This window comes from Bos indicus x Bos taurus, chromosome 20 (genome assembly GCF_003369695.1).
Source record: "Bos indicus x Bos taurus breed Angus x Brahman F1 hybrid chromosome 20, Bos_hybrid_MaternalHap_v2.0, whole genome shotgun sequence".
NCBI lineage: Eukaryota > Metazoa > Chordata > Mammalia > Artiodactyla > Bovidae > Bos > Bos indicus x Bos taurus.
The window spans coordinates 62,735,983-62,750,276 of NC_040095.1; the positions used below are offsets into that span (position 1 = coordinate 62,735,983).

General features: G+C 42.9%; 1 protein-coding gene across 2 annotated transcripts in view; it reads left to right on the forward strand.

Moving 5' to 3' along the window:
- ATPSCKMT (ATP synthase c subunit lysine N-methyltransferase) overlaps positions 1-14,294 on the forward strand; it is an 87,304-nt gene that overhangs the window by 28,813 nt on the left and 44,197 nt on the right. The window contains exon 5 of one of the 2 annotated variants that reach the window (XM_027520550.1): positions 10,266-10,362. The exons of the other annotated variant lie outside the window; for it this stretch is intronic. Coding sequence (XP_027376351.1) covers positions 10,266-10,316 — 51 coding nt within the window. The 3' untranslated portion in view covers positions 10,317-10,362. Of the gene's footprint in view, positions 1-10,265; positions 10,363-14,294 lie in introns of those variants that run through there. 2 annotated transcript variants of the gene reach the window in all.

Consider the following 14,294-nt stretch of genomic DNA (forward strand, 5'->3'; position numbering starts at 1 on the left):
ATACAAATACATATGAGACATGTTTCATCAGATGTGTGTGTTTTGCCACTATTTTCTTCTAGTCTGTGGCTTTTCTTTTTTCCGTCACTTAGCAGTATATTTTGCAAAGCAGTTTTTAATTCTGGTGAAGTCCAACTTAATCTTTTATGAGTTGTACTTTCATGTCACATCTAAGAAATCTTTCCTAAAGTCACAAAGATTTCCTCCTATGTTTGCTTTTAGATGTGTTAGAGTTTTAGGTCTTATGTTAAGGTCTGTGATTTATTCTGGGTTAAATATTGTGGAGTAAGGTATGGATTAAAGCTTGTTTCTTTGCATGTGAAAGTGTGAAAGTGTTAGTTGCTCAGTCATGTCCAACTCTTTGTGACCCCGTGGACTGAAGCCCGCCAGTGCTCTTCTGTGCATGGAATTCTCAAGAAAGAATACTGGAATGCGTAGCCATTCCCTTCTCCAGGGTATCTTCTCAACCCAGGGATTGAACCCAAGTCTCCTGCATTGCAGGCAGATTCTTTACCATCCCAGCTACCAGGGAAGCCCATTTCTTTGCGTGTGTGTGTGTGTGTGTGTTTGTGTGTGTGTGTGTGTGTGTGTGTGTGTGTGTTAGTAGCTCAGTGGCTCAGTCCTGTCTGACTCTTTGCGACCCCATGGATTGTAGCTTGCCAGGCTCTTCTGTCCGTGGAATTCTCCAGGTAAGAATACTGGAGTGGGTTGCCATGCCCTCCGTCAACAGATCTTCCAATGCAGGGATCGACCCCAGGTCTTCCACATTGCATGCAGATTCTTTACTGTCTGAGCCACCAGGGAAGCCCTTCTTTGCATTAGGCCATTCAATTATTCCAGCAGCATTTGTTGAAAAAATTGTTCTTTCTCTTTTGAATTGTCATTGCATTTATGTTGAAAATCAATTGACAAAATATATGTGAGTCTCTTCTGGACTGTGTATTTTCTTCCACTAATTTATGTATCTGTCCTTTCTTTAATTTCATATAGTCCTGAGGACTTCAGCTTTATAAGGTTCAACTTTATTTTTCGTAAAAATTGTTTTGGCCATGTGGTTCCTTTGGCTTTTTGTGTAAATTTTAGAATCAGCTTGTCAATTTCTACAAAAAAGTCTACTGGGATTTTGAAGGAATTTTCATTAAATATATAGATTAATTTGGGAGAATTGATGTCTTAACAATATTGAGTCTTCCAGTTCATGAACACAGTATGTCTCACATTTGCTTAAGTGTTTACATTTTTCATCAGTATTTTGTAGTTTCTGGTGTACTGATCTTGCACAGATCTTGTTGGATTTGTACCTAAGTATTTCATGTTTTGGGGTACTATTGTAAATAATGCTTTAAAGATCTCAGTTTCCAATTTTTTTTTTATTACTAGTACATAAAAGTACAACTTATATATATTGACCATGACTTTGCTAAACCCACTTATTAGTTATAGCTCCTTTGTAGATTCTTTGGGATTTTTAATGTACAGAATCTTTTTTATTTTGATTATTTCTTTTTTTAACATTAAAGAAAACCTTTTTATTTTGTATTGGGTTATAGCTGATTCCCTGGTGGCTCAGATGGTAAAGAATCTCCCACAGTGTGGGAGACCCAGGTTCGATCCCTGGATTGGGAAGATTCCTGGAGAAGGAAATGGCAACCCACTCCAGTGTTCTGCCTGGAGAATCCCAAGGACAGAGGAGCCTAGCGGGCTACAGTCCATGGAGTCGCAAAGAGTTGGACACGACTGAGTGACTAAGCAGGCACTAGACTTTTATCAGATGTATAATTTGTAACTATTTTCTCCTATTCTGTGGGTTGTCTTTTCACTGTTTTTTTTTTTTTTTTTTTTTTGAGGACTCTTCTGTAGGAGGCCACCTCCTCATTGTGCGCCTACATGGCCTTGCCTTTTTCCAGGTGTGTAGGGACAAAAGGAGGGGAAGGGAGCATGAGAACTATCTCTTCTTTTCTAAAAACTATCTATTTGGCTGTGTCGGATCTTAGTTGCAGCTCGTGGGCTCTTTGCGGTGAGCGGGCTCTTCCTCGCAGCCCCCAGGTTTTTCCTAGTTGTAGCATGGGGGGCTCTAGAACCTGTGGGCTCAGTGCTGGTTTAGATCTTAACTTCTTTCAACAATGTTTTATAGTTTTTCATGTTTCAATCTTGCACTTCTTAAGAGTATTCCTCCATATTTCTTTTCTATGCTATTGTAAATGGAATTGTTTTCTTAATTTCCTTTTCAGATTGTTCATTGTTAGTGTATAGAAATGCAGTTGATCTTGTACTTTGCAACCTTTCTAAACTTGTCTGTTAGCTCTGATTGTGTCCTTGTGAATACCTTAGGATTTTCTGTGTACAAGATCATATCATCTAATCTGGATATTTTAATTTCTTTTTCTTGACTAATTGTCCTGGTTAGAATGTCCAGTACAATGTTGAAGAGAAGTGGTGAGAGTGGATGTCCTTGTGTTGTTCCTGGTCTTAGAGGGGAAGGCTTTCAGTCTTTCAGCATTAACTATGCTTTTATCTGTGGGCTTTTTGGGTAGATATCATTTGTCAGGATGAGAAAGCTTCCTTCTATTCCTAGTTTAATGAATATTATGATGAATGGTGCTAGCTTTTGTCGTATGGTTTTTCTTTATTCAGGTGACCTTGTGATCTTTGTTTTTAGTTCCTGGATTCCGTTTCCTAGTATTTTGTTGAGGAGTTTTATGCCTATAGCCATAAGGAATAATTTGTGGTTTTCTTTTCTTATGATGTCTTTATCTGGTTTTGGTACCATGGAAATGCTAGACTCATAGAATGAGTTTGGAAAATGTTCCCTTCTCTTCTATTTTTTTGGTAGATTTTGTGAAGGACTGACATTAATTCTTCTTTAAACATTTGATAAGACTCACCAGTGAAGCCATATGGTTACCCGATGCTTTAGAAGAAAATAAAATATGTTTTATTTTTACATACATACTATATTTAGGTTTAGGGCTTTCCTGGTGGCTGAGCAGAAAAGAATCTGCCTACAATGCAGGAGAGCTGGGTTCGATCCCTGGGTTGGGACGATCCTCTGGAGAAGGGAAAGGCTACCCACTCCAGTATTCTGGCCTGGAGAATTCTAGTATTGTATAGTCCATGGGGTTACAAAGAGTCGGACATGACTGAGCAACTTTCACTTCACTTCACTTCAAGATAAAGCAATTTAAAATTTCTGTTGTTTCCAAGTCTGTTATAGCTGACATTTTGTTCTTTAAGTAATTAATTGTGATTTAACAAGGGTGATCTCACCTTAAGACTTTAAGTAACAGTTGTTTTTAAGAGATTTGGTACCATCATGAATCAAGGAAGATGAACATGAAAATATGATCCTAAGAAAATTTTCTAATTGCTAATTTGATGATTTCTTATAATTCACCTTATCATTGTCTCTCCTTTAAACAAAACCAGTTACAAAGAAAATATTCTTAGGTGAATAAAAACGTGTCCTTTCCTATGTTTAAAACATCAACAAAAAGTTTAACTGTATTACCCCCCAGTTCAGAGAATTCTAAAGTACTCTTCAGTCTGAAGGATATACTTAGAGGTGAAAAAAAAGGAAATCGTGCAACATACAGCAAAGCAAATGAAAGTCTCAAAGTGAAAAATCTGTAGTGAGATGAATCGTCAATCACTCTGCAAGGTCTAATTCTTCCTGTTGCATTTTCTTATTTTGGCCCAGTGACACATTCAGTGAAGGATCATGATTTTATGCAATTAATTCCATGACTATAAGTACTGAAAAGGAGAGGTTATTAAAACTCGGGAGACTTCTGAGTTCTAGCAAAACCATTAAAAAGGAACTAATGTGATACTAAAATGAAAAGCAATTCAAAACTTATCAGCCTAATAAAGAATATTACCAAATATCTTACTGTAATAAAGATCTTTGAAAATGAAACAAAGGAAAAAAAAAAACAAAAACTCACCAGCTCAGATTAACAATCTGTTATGATGGGTTTGGCCCTCATTAAATCAGCCATGATATCTTGAAGAGGGTATTTAATTACCAAGTGATTTGTAACCAGATTCACTGGAGAATTATAGGAAGAATTGTAAACACGTTGACATCAACACCACACACAAAGTCTGGCCACAAACATTGTCTATATTTGGTACTCAGTGCTTTTTCTGTGACCCAAACAGAAGCAGTTCTTGCCTCTGCAAGGCAGTGAATTACACATACGATGCATTGAAATACCACCATCGTGCCAAGAAGGACAAGGTATTTCATCTCTATGAAGGGAGTTTGATGTCAAGAAACGCACTGTGGCAGATGGCAGTACATACAGGTCTCTTCCCTTCCCCACTGTAAAAGTGGAGAGGAGAATGCCGGGGTCCAGCCCCGGTGGAGTCAGGGGTTTCGAAGGGGAGACGGCATCGGTGATCAGGAAACAACAACTTATTTAAATGTTAATTAAAGATATAAAGAGTGGTTAAATAAGGATAGCTCAGTGAGAAAATTTAGTGGAGAAAAGAGGCTGAATAATTCAGCCAGAAGGTGAGAGAAAGAACGACATGGGGAGACCAAGTTTCGGTGAACAAGGCCCGCACTTTATTTTCCAAAGTAGTTTTTATACCTAAGTTATGCATAGAGGATAATGGGGGAAGGGGTAGAGTCATGCAGTAAGCCAGGCTTTCTTCCTGCAAACTTATCATATGCAAAAGCTTAGGTGATTTGCATCATCTTCTGGCCCGGAGGCCTGTTAACATTTTAAGACCCTTTCTTCAGAAAACTTATTTTTCTCTAAAGGTGATTAGTCAGGCGCCACCCTCCAAAAGCATTAGATAAAGTTGCATTCCTATAGGGCAAAGGTGTGGTGGGCTACAACAAGAAAAAGAATTAACTCAAGGGTCCCAGGTTACAAACATTAAAGCTACTACTTACACCAATTATATTAATCAATACACTGCCAGGGACACAGCAGGTAAGAGATATAGAAACTTAGCAGCAAACATTGGCCCAACAAGTGAAAAACCCTTCACCAATACAATTTCTAATCTATCTTTTAACTGCTCAAAGGAATCTGTATGTAGACAGTTTAGAACATCTCATGCCTCTCACAGTTGGGAGGCTCTGAACAATCACATGTGGCCGGAAAAACCTATTCAGGCAGGCTAGAGGACTTCCAAAGGAGTTTGTAGGTTGAAATACTGTCACACCCAGGAATTATTAACTGGAGCTGTAAAAAGTTAACTTTTTTCAGAGAGAGGTAGTGGGGGACAGCCCCCCATAAAGTCAGAGGTGTAGGTGAGAGCACAAAACAGAAAGTAGGCAGACTCTGGTTTTGGGGGTAGATGCTTGAGAATTTCCAGGGGGACTCCTGAGGCTCAATCCCGCCTTTGCATATGCCGAGCCTCCTTCCTCATGACCTTTGCCACGGGTGGAGCTCCTGTTCCTGGCAGGAGAAGTCGATTAAGTGTCCACCCTTGGACTCTAATCCCCAACCACAGAAGAAAGGCTGCCTTCCCCAGCGGAGATTTGTGCCCATTTTATCTTGCTGACACACAGGATTGTAGAGCTCACAATGATTACATTTCAAAACCACAGGAAAGCCTGAGAGGAGCCACTGAGCAAAATGCAGGTAATCAGAATCACAGAGATATCAGGTGCCCTCCTGCTCCAACAATCGTCAACCCTGCATATTCATTGGAACGACTGATGCTGAAGCTGAAGCTCCAGTACTTTGGCCACCTGATGCTAAGAGTCGACTCATTGGAAAAGATCCTGATGCCAGGAAAGATTGAAGGCAGGAGGAGAAGGAGACGACAGAAGATGAGATGGTTGGATGGCATCGTTGATTCAATGGACATGCGTTTGAGCAAGCTCTGGGAGATAGTGAAGGACAGGGAAGCCTGGCATGCTGTAGTCCATGGGGTCGCAGATTCGGACATGACTTAGTGACTGAACAACTCCTGCTCCATCTGCTCTGCCCTCAACATCCTTACGGATTTCTCTTCATTGCTCTTTCATTCCTGTTTCACATCCTTCTGCCTCATCTCCTTTTTTCAAAGTTCTCCTCCTCCCAGGACCCCTAAGTTACTTCTGAGTGCTGTCGACTGAAAACAAATTCACAGCCTAAAAGCTGTCAGTTAGGTTTTATCTGGGAAATTACTGAGGACGGTGGCCAGGAATGTGGTGTCTCAGGTATCTCTGAGGATGGCTCCAAAGAGGAAAGGGAGGAGCCAGGATACACAGTTTTGGTGGAAAAAATAAAAACAACCCTCGTAGAACATCAAAAGATAGCTGCTAATCACAAAACCCGGATATCTCAAGTTAACAATTTTAGTGCTTTTCTACGTAAGGGAAGAGGCAGGAGTCTGGCTCATTGCGATTACTCCTCTGATGTGCACATTCAGTATCTGTGGTCAGTATCCTGTTTATCTCCATCCTGAATTCCCCTCAGGGTGCACCGTCAGGCGGCTGCAGTGACTGACAGCTTGATGACTGCAATATCCTTTGTTTACTGAAATGGCTGGTGACACTCTTTGTCCACAGGATCTCAGAAATCTCACTGTTTTTGACTCCGCTCTCACAAAAACCATGCTTATGAGCTTTTCCATAGCGATCTCCAGTAATTATAAAATTGGAACAGACTTTAAGAAAATTTCATCAAACACCCTCAGGTTAGATGAGAGAACCGAGAAAGTGTGCCCCCCGGTCACAGAGAAGTGGCTGGACTGGAGTGGGAACACAGGGCCCTTGGACCTTCCTAAACGCCTGATGAGTTAATTCACACCAGACTGGTCATAGCAATGCTGGTGTGTTGTCAAGTCTCTAAGATGTTTTTTCAGAAGTGTATGGGCTTAGTGGCTCAGTTGTGTCTGACTCTTTGCAACCATGGGCTGTAGCCCACCAGGCCTCTCTGTCCATGGGGATTCTCCAGGCAACAATACTGAAGTGAGTTGCCATGCCCTCCTCTAGGGAATCTTCCCAACTCAGGGATAGAACCCAGGTCTTTGGCATTGCAGGTGGATTCTTTACCATCTGAGCCACCAAGGAAGCCTCTCATGTTTCTCAGAACTGTTTCAGGAGATGTTTTCTCAGAAGTGTGTAGAGCCATGAAATTAAAAGGCTCTTGAGAGTCCCTTGAACTACAAGGAGGTCAAACCGGTCATTCCTAAAGAAAATCAACCCTGAATATGCGTTGAAAGGACTGATGCTGACGCTGAAGCTCCAATACTTTGGCCACCTGATGCAAAGAGCCAACTCATTGGAAAAGACCCTGGTGCTGGGAAAGATTGAAGGCAGGAGGAGAAGGGGATGACAGAGGATGAGATGGTTGGTTGACATTACCGATTCAATGGACATGAGTTTGAGTAAACTCTGGAGATGGTGAAGGACAGGGTAGATTGGCGTGCTGCAGTCCATGGGGTTGCAAAGAGTTAGACACAACTGAGTGACTGAACAATGTAGAGCCATTGGATGAATCCATATGGTACATCTTCTTGGAGCATCAATTCAACTAGAACTGATACTGGAGAAAAAAAATTAAGGACTGTGTTGATGAAGCTGTTGTCTCTCAGCTCCCCCAACCTTTCTGTGGTCAGTGTGCTGGTGTTGGGCTAAGTGTCTGCAGGGTGAAAGTTGCTCAGTTGTGTCTGACTCTTTGCGACCCCATGCACTACACAGTCCATGGAATTCTCCAGGCCGGAATACTGGAGTGGGTAGCCATTCCCTCCTCCAGGGGAATCTTCCCAACCCAGGGATTGAACCCAGGTCTCCCACATTGCAGGCAGATTCTTTACCAGCTGAACCACAAGGGAAGCCTGAGTCTCTCTGTTTCCAAGCTGCTCCTTTTAAGGCACTGCCAAAAGGGAGTGCCAGAGGGTGGCTGCTAGCCTGGAGGAGGAAGAAGGGTCCTCCTTGCTGCTTTTTCCTGTTAGTGACCACCCAGTGACTGACTGCCTGCTGATGGTTCCTTACCCCTCAGCATCCGATGTTGCAGTAATAACAACTGCAGTTTTTCCCATGTGCACACAACCTGTTTCACTGATCCCCTTAGAAACACCCACACTGCTGTTCGTGTCTCCACCCCAGAGACCTTCATCCCCCGTGGGACTCGCTTCTCTGCTTCTAGGGTTTAATGATCCCAACCTCTTCCTTTTGTTTCCCAGCCCTGGGGTGTTTAGTTGCTTTCTGCATTACAACCTCTGGGAACCTCAGTTCAGTTCAGCTCCGTTGTGTCTGACTCTTTGCAGCCCCATGGGCTGCAGCATGCCAGGCCTCCCTGTCCATCACCAACTCCTGGAGTTTGCTCAAACTCATGTCCATTGAGTCGGTGATGCCATCCAACCATCTCATCCTCTGTCGTCCCCTTCTCCTCCTGCCTTCAGTCTTTCCCAGCATCAGTGTCTTTTCAAATGAGTCAATTCTTCGCATCCGGTGGCCAAAGGATTGGAGTTTCAGCCCTTCCAATGAATATTCAGGACTGATTTCCTTTAGGATGGACTGGTTTGATCTCCTTGCAGTCCAAGGGACTCTCAAGAGTCTTCTCCAACACCAGATTTCAAAAGCATCAAGTCTTCAGTGCTCAGCTTTCTTTATAGTCCAACTCTCACATCCATACATGACTACTGGAAAAACCATAGCTTTGACTAGACTGGGAACCTCACTGTCCCCTATTTGCATTTTTTAGGTCATACCAGTGCTTGGTTATCAAGCTTTTATGTTAAATTCTCAGTTAAAATAATGGGTGTGGTTTGTTTCCCCTATCAAACTATGAGTGATATAAGTACTTCAGTCTGTATTTACAATTACATTAAGGATAAATATCTGTGGAGTATAGCACAGGAATTATTTACATTTAAAAGACAAAACAGGGACTTCTTCAAAGGAATTTGGCACCCTTTCAGAAATGCCTCCTGCGTTTCCTTCCAGATACCTTCCTTATCTTCTATTAGGGGTACCCTAGTGAGGAAGTCTGGAAACATTTTAATCGGTTGTTCTGAGGGCTTTTTAATGCCCAGACGGGGAACTTCCAGAGACTAAGACTTCATTTAAGGAGATGGAACAGGCAGTCTGACTGGGAGGATGACTTAGCAGCGCTTTACAAATTTTACCTCTGAGCAAGTCATACCGCCTTCAGTCTTTCCCCTGCCTTCAGTCTTTCCCAGCATCAGGGTCTTGAAGGCAAGAGGAGAAGGGGACAACAAAGGATGAGATGGTTGTATGGCATCACTGACTCAATGGACATGAGTTTGAGCAAGCTCTGGGAGTTGGTAAAGGACAGGGAAATCTGGCATGCTGCAGTCCGTGGGGTTGCAAAGAGTTGGACATGACAGCAGTTGAACTGAGCTGAAGTCATAATGTGATGATGAAAAGAGTATGGCTTTAAATGGCATTATTCAAGTAATGATCAGAAAACAGCAATGGGTTGTTATCAGAAGCAGTTTTCCTGAACTCTGCATAAGTGCTCAGTCACTTCAGTCCCACTCTTTGTGACCCAAACTTTGTGGACTATTGCCCACCAGGCTCCTTAGTCCATGGGGTTTTCCAGGCAAGAGTACTGGAGTGGGTTGGCATGCCCTCCTCCAAGGGATCTTCCTGACCCAGGGACTGAACCCTCGTCTCCAGCATTACAGGTGGATTCTTTATCACTGAGCCACCAAGGAAGCCTTCCTGAACTCTATAAAATTCTAAGAAAGTTTTAGCTTGAGCTGAGTGGCCCATCCCATATGGGCTGGGTAGTTCATGCGTGAATCAGAGCTTTAATCAGCCCTTGGAGGTGGGATAAGTTGTATCTTCTGATTCAAGCCAGAGCTAAACTAGCAGCTGTGGTTTGTTCTGTTCACTGATCAGCGAAGCTTCTCTTTCACATTGGAACAGCCCTGCATATGCTTGGCAGGCTGATGGTGTCTTGTTTGCAGCTCCCAGAGAAGATATAACCACGGAGCATCATCCTTCTCGAGCAGACTCCCAGTGTTCTTCTTGAAGTAAATAAGGCAAGAGAACAACAAGCGAGCAGACTCCTTCTTGAGAGTGTGTCACACATAAAATTGCTCACAATGCAGTTTAGTGTCTGGAGATAATAATCAGTCTTGCATTTCTAAAGTTGTAACCACGTGGGATGGGACTGAGTGGGAGGGAGGTCTCAAGGGGAGGGTATATATGTGTACATATAGCTGATTCATTTCCTTGTACAGGAGAAACTAACACAACATTGTAAAGCAATTCTGTGACAAAAACCAGTTGTAAACACAATGGTAATGATGTAAACAGGTACACAGCCTCCTTGTCCTCCAAACAGAAAACCAGGGCTTGGAAGTTACACTGTGGTCTAAAGCAAAGAAATGTCTAGCGACAGTTGGTAAGATGTGTGGAACAGGCTGGAATCCGTGAAGCGGCACAAGTGAGTCTGGGTCTGGTCCATGGACCTTATGGAATCTGGAGGACGCTTTCTTCTGCTGTTAGGTGAGTAAATGGCATGAATATGAATGACAAGATAGTCTTTATGGGAAAAGAACTCCAAAAAAAGGGCAGCTTGAGAAGAGAAGACCCACTCCATCCCTTTTCCTGATTAAGGCATAGAAGTAGAGAATAGAATCTGTGTTAGAAGAATTATCTACATATATGAAAATATTTTCCTATGTTAACTGCCAGGAGCCTCCTAAAATCATGGAAACACAGACCACGAAGCTCTGACATGCTAGAGCTGGTTCCATAACACAGAGATCTCCTTCTGTAGGAGGTCATTTTTTTTTTTTTTTGGATTCCATGGCTCATATCCTCAAAAAATAACCAAGCCTAGAATAAATTCACCTGAGAAACAAAACTTAAACACAACCCAGATAATTCACTTACTGCCTTACATTCTTAGAAATGAAAGCCATTTTCTCTCCAAATGGGTTTCAAGGTCCTCTCATTCCATGAGATGCTCCTGAGAAGTTCTGCAGTGAAGAAACCCATTTTAACTTTCGATCCATTTTTTTCAACTTTGTTGGAAGACGGAATTCTTTTTTTTCACGTATCATCTCTTAAAATCCAGTGGAAACTACATTTTAAAGACTGGGAGATGGCCTAAGGTATTCTCTTGCATATAGAACCACAGAGGAAGACTGGTGTCTTCTTTTTTAATATATAATTTATTTATTCAAGTTTTGGCTGCGCTGGGTCCTCGTTGCTTTGCGTGGGCTTTCTCTAGGCGAGCAGGGGCTACTCTTGCTTGTGGTGAGTGGGCTTCTCATTGTGCTGGCTCCTCTTGTTGAGCACAGGCTCTAGGCGCATGGGGCCTCAGTAGCTGTAACCTGCAGGCTTAGGAATTATGGCTCATGGGCTCAGTCGTTCTGTGGCATGTGGAATCCTGTCTTGACCAGGGATCTAACCCAGGACCCCTGCACTGGCATGCAGATTCTTATCTACTGTGCCACCACGGAAATCCTGGTGTCTTCTTTTTGTGTGCAGTCTTTTGGAAAGTTTATTCGAGCTTATTCTCACATGTCGTGATCTAAAAAAATGAGTATGATAATCATAAGGGCTATTGACTTATTTTCACAGTCTTCTTCCCTGGTGGCTCAGATGGTAAAGAATCTGCCTGCAGTACAGGAGACGCAGGTTTAGTCCCTGGGTCGGGAAGATCCCCTGGAGAAGGGAATGGCAGCCCACTCCAGTATTCTTGCCTGGAGAGTCCCATGGACAGAGTTGCCTGGTGGGCTACAGTCCATGGGGTCTCAAAGAGATGGACACGACTGAGCAACTAACACTTTCACTTTTCCAGGCACATAGTAGGGTTGGAATTCCCCAGCTCCTCTAAATTAGGTATGGCCATGGGATTCAATGTGGTCAATAAAATATGGACAGAATCATTAGGATTTAGTGCATCAATTATTACACTCGCCTGGTTGCTCAGATGGTAAAGAATCTGCCTGCAATGCAGGAGACACAGGTTTAATCCCCGGGTTGGGAAGGTCTCCTGGAGTAGGAAATGACAACCCACTCTGGTATTCCTACCTGGAGAATTCCACGGACAGAGGAGCCTGTGTGGTCCCAGAGGGTCGGACATGACTGAGCGACTAGCACTTTTTTCGCTTTTACTTATTTCTACCACAACAGTTCCAGATGGTGTTATGTTTGTCAGACCCTGCTGCTGCTGCCACTAAGTCGCTTCAGTCATGTCCGACTCTGTGCGACCCCATAGACGGCAGCCCACCAGGCTCCTCTGTCCCTGGGATTCTCCAGGCAAAAATACTGGAATGGGTTGCCATTTCCTTCTCCAATGCATGCATGCATGCTAAGTCACTTCAGTCGTGTCTGATTCTGTGCGACCCTATGGACAGCACCCACCAGGCTCCTCTGTCCGTGGGATTCTCTAGGCAAGGATACTGGAGTGGGTTGCCATTTCCTCTCCATTGTCAGACCCTATCTCTTAGCAAAAATGACATGGAGCAGTGTCTGCTCTGCACCCCCTACTGGCCATTGCATCAGATCAGATCAGATCAGTCACTCAGTCGTGTCTGACTCTTTGTGACCCCATGAATCGCAGCACGCCAGGCCTCCCTGTCCATCACCAACTCCCGGAGTTCACTCAGACTCATGTCCATCAAGTCAGTGATGCCATCCAGCCATCTCATCCTCTGTCGTCCCCTTCTCCTCTTGCCCCCAATCCCTCCCAGCATCAGAGTCTTTTCCAATGAGTCAACTCTTCGCATGAGGGGGCCAAAGTACTGGAGTTTCAGCTTTAGCATCATTCCTTCCAAAGAACACCCAGGGCTGATCTCCTTCAGAATGGACTGGTTGGATCTCCTTGCAGTCTAAGGGACTCTCAAGAGTCTTCTCCAACACCACAGTTCAAAAGCATCAATTCTTCGGCGCTCAGGCCAAGCCAATGCATAGTGAACAGGTAACATGAGAAAACTAATTATATTTTCTAGCTGTGAAAGTGTGGGTCTTTTACTTACTGTAGCATAGTTTATCTTATTCTGACTGTAACAGAAATTGCTACCAGGAGTTTGATGCTAAGAGCAGGAAAATGATAATTTGTTATTGGCTTGAAGGACAAGTCGTAGGCAGTGAAGAAACTGTGAGGACGTCTGGAAAGATGACAATCCTTGTTATGCAGGTGGAAACATTTTGGTGAAACTGTTGCCCACAGTTATTTGGAAGGCAGATTATATGCCTAATGAATTTACAGCTAGAAAAAGATGCAGAAAGACAATACAGTTGACTCTTAGACAACCATGGATTGTGTAGTACTGTAGCATTTACTGTTGAAAAATACCTGAGTATAAGTGGACCTGCGCAGTTCAAATGTGTGTTGTTCAAGGGTCAGCTGTATTACTGACATGGTTTCCATTGGTTGCACTTGACAAAGTATTGTAAGAAACAAGGTCAGAAAAGAATTAGCTGGATTCCAAGCAGGAGTTCATGGAAGATTTGAGGCTTTGGAATATTGAAAAAGCTGACTGATTTTTAGAATCCAAACAGCAGAAGGTAAAATCGAGAAAACCTCTTAGTAATAAAAAGGAATTAAATCTGAGTCTTGCAGCCCAGGGCGTGACCTCTGTGCCTACTGTTAAAAACCATTCAACCAATGATATTTCCTTGGCTATCACACCATTATTAAAACCTCTGCAAGGTTTATTTCATCTTGTAGAGTATTTATTTTTATTTATTTATTTTGGCCATGCCATATGGGATCTTAATTCCCCAACCAAGGATCAAACCCATGCCCCCTGTACTAGGCAAGTCCCAAGACAGGTCTTAAAAGTAACTGGTTGTGCCTGTTGGCACATGGAGTTTTCTGGAATCAAATAGATAAAAGACTGATGAAGTTGTTGCAAGAAGTATACTTCTAAAAGAATCACCAGGCCAGATTAAAATTGGATTAAAATAAAAATTGTTTAGGACCCTTGGACCCTAAACGTTTAGGTCAGGAAGTGGGCTGAGTAAACCACACGGCTCCCAAGCAGAGCATGTTCCCTGATGCTTACTTCAGATGGGTCAAAGACCCGTGTGTGAAGCCAAGGCCTGTGGAAGATGAGGGATAATGAGGCTTCTTGCAGGGAGCATATGCAGGGACTGATGTCCCCCACCCCCAGGGTGGGACTCATAGTACTGGGTTGGCCAAAAAAACAAAACTTTTGGCCAACCCAATATTTGTCCAGGGGATTTCAGGACTGGTGAAGACCACTGTCTGTTATATATCTCCTATTTTCCTTCTTTCCAAAGAGAAATATTTGTTGGTATTGTCTGTTCCTTGTTTCTCTTTGTAAATTGGGTGTCTGTGTCTTTTTGTTTTGTAAGTCTCCAGAAAGAGAGAAGCCGTATGCGGGACCACTTT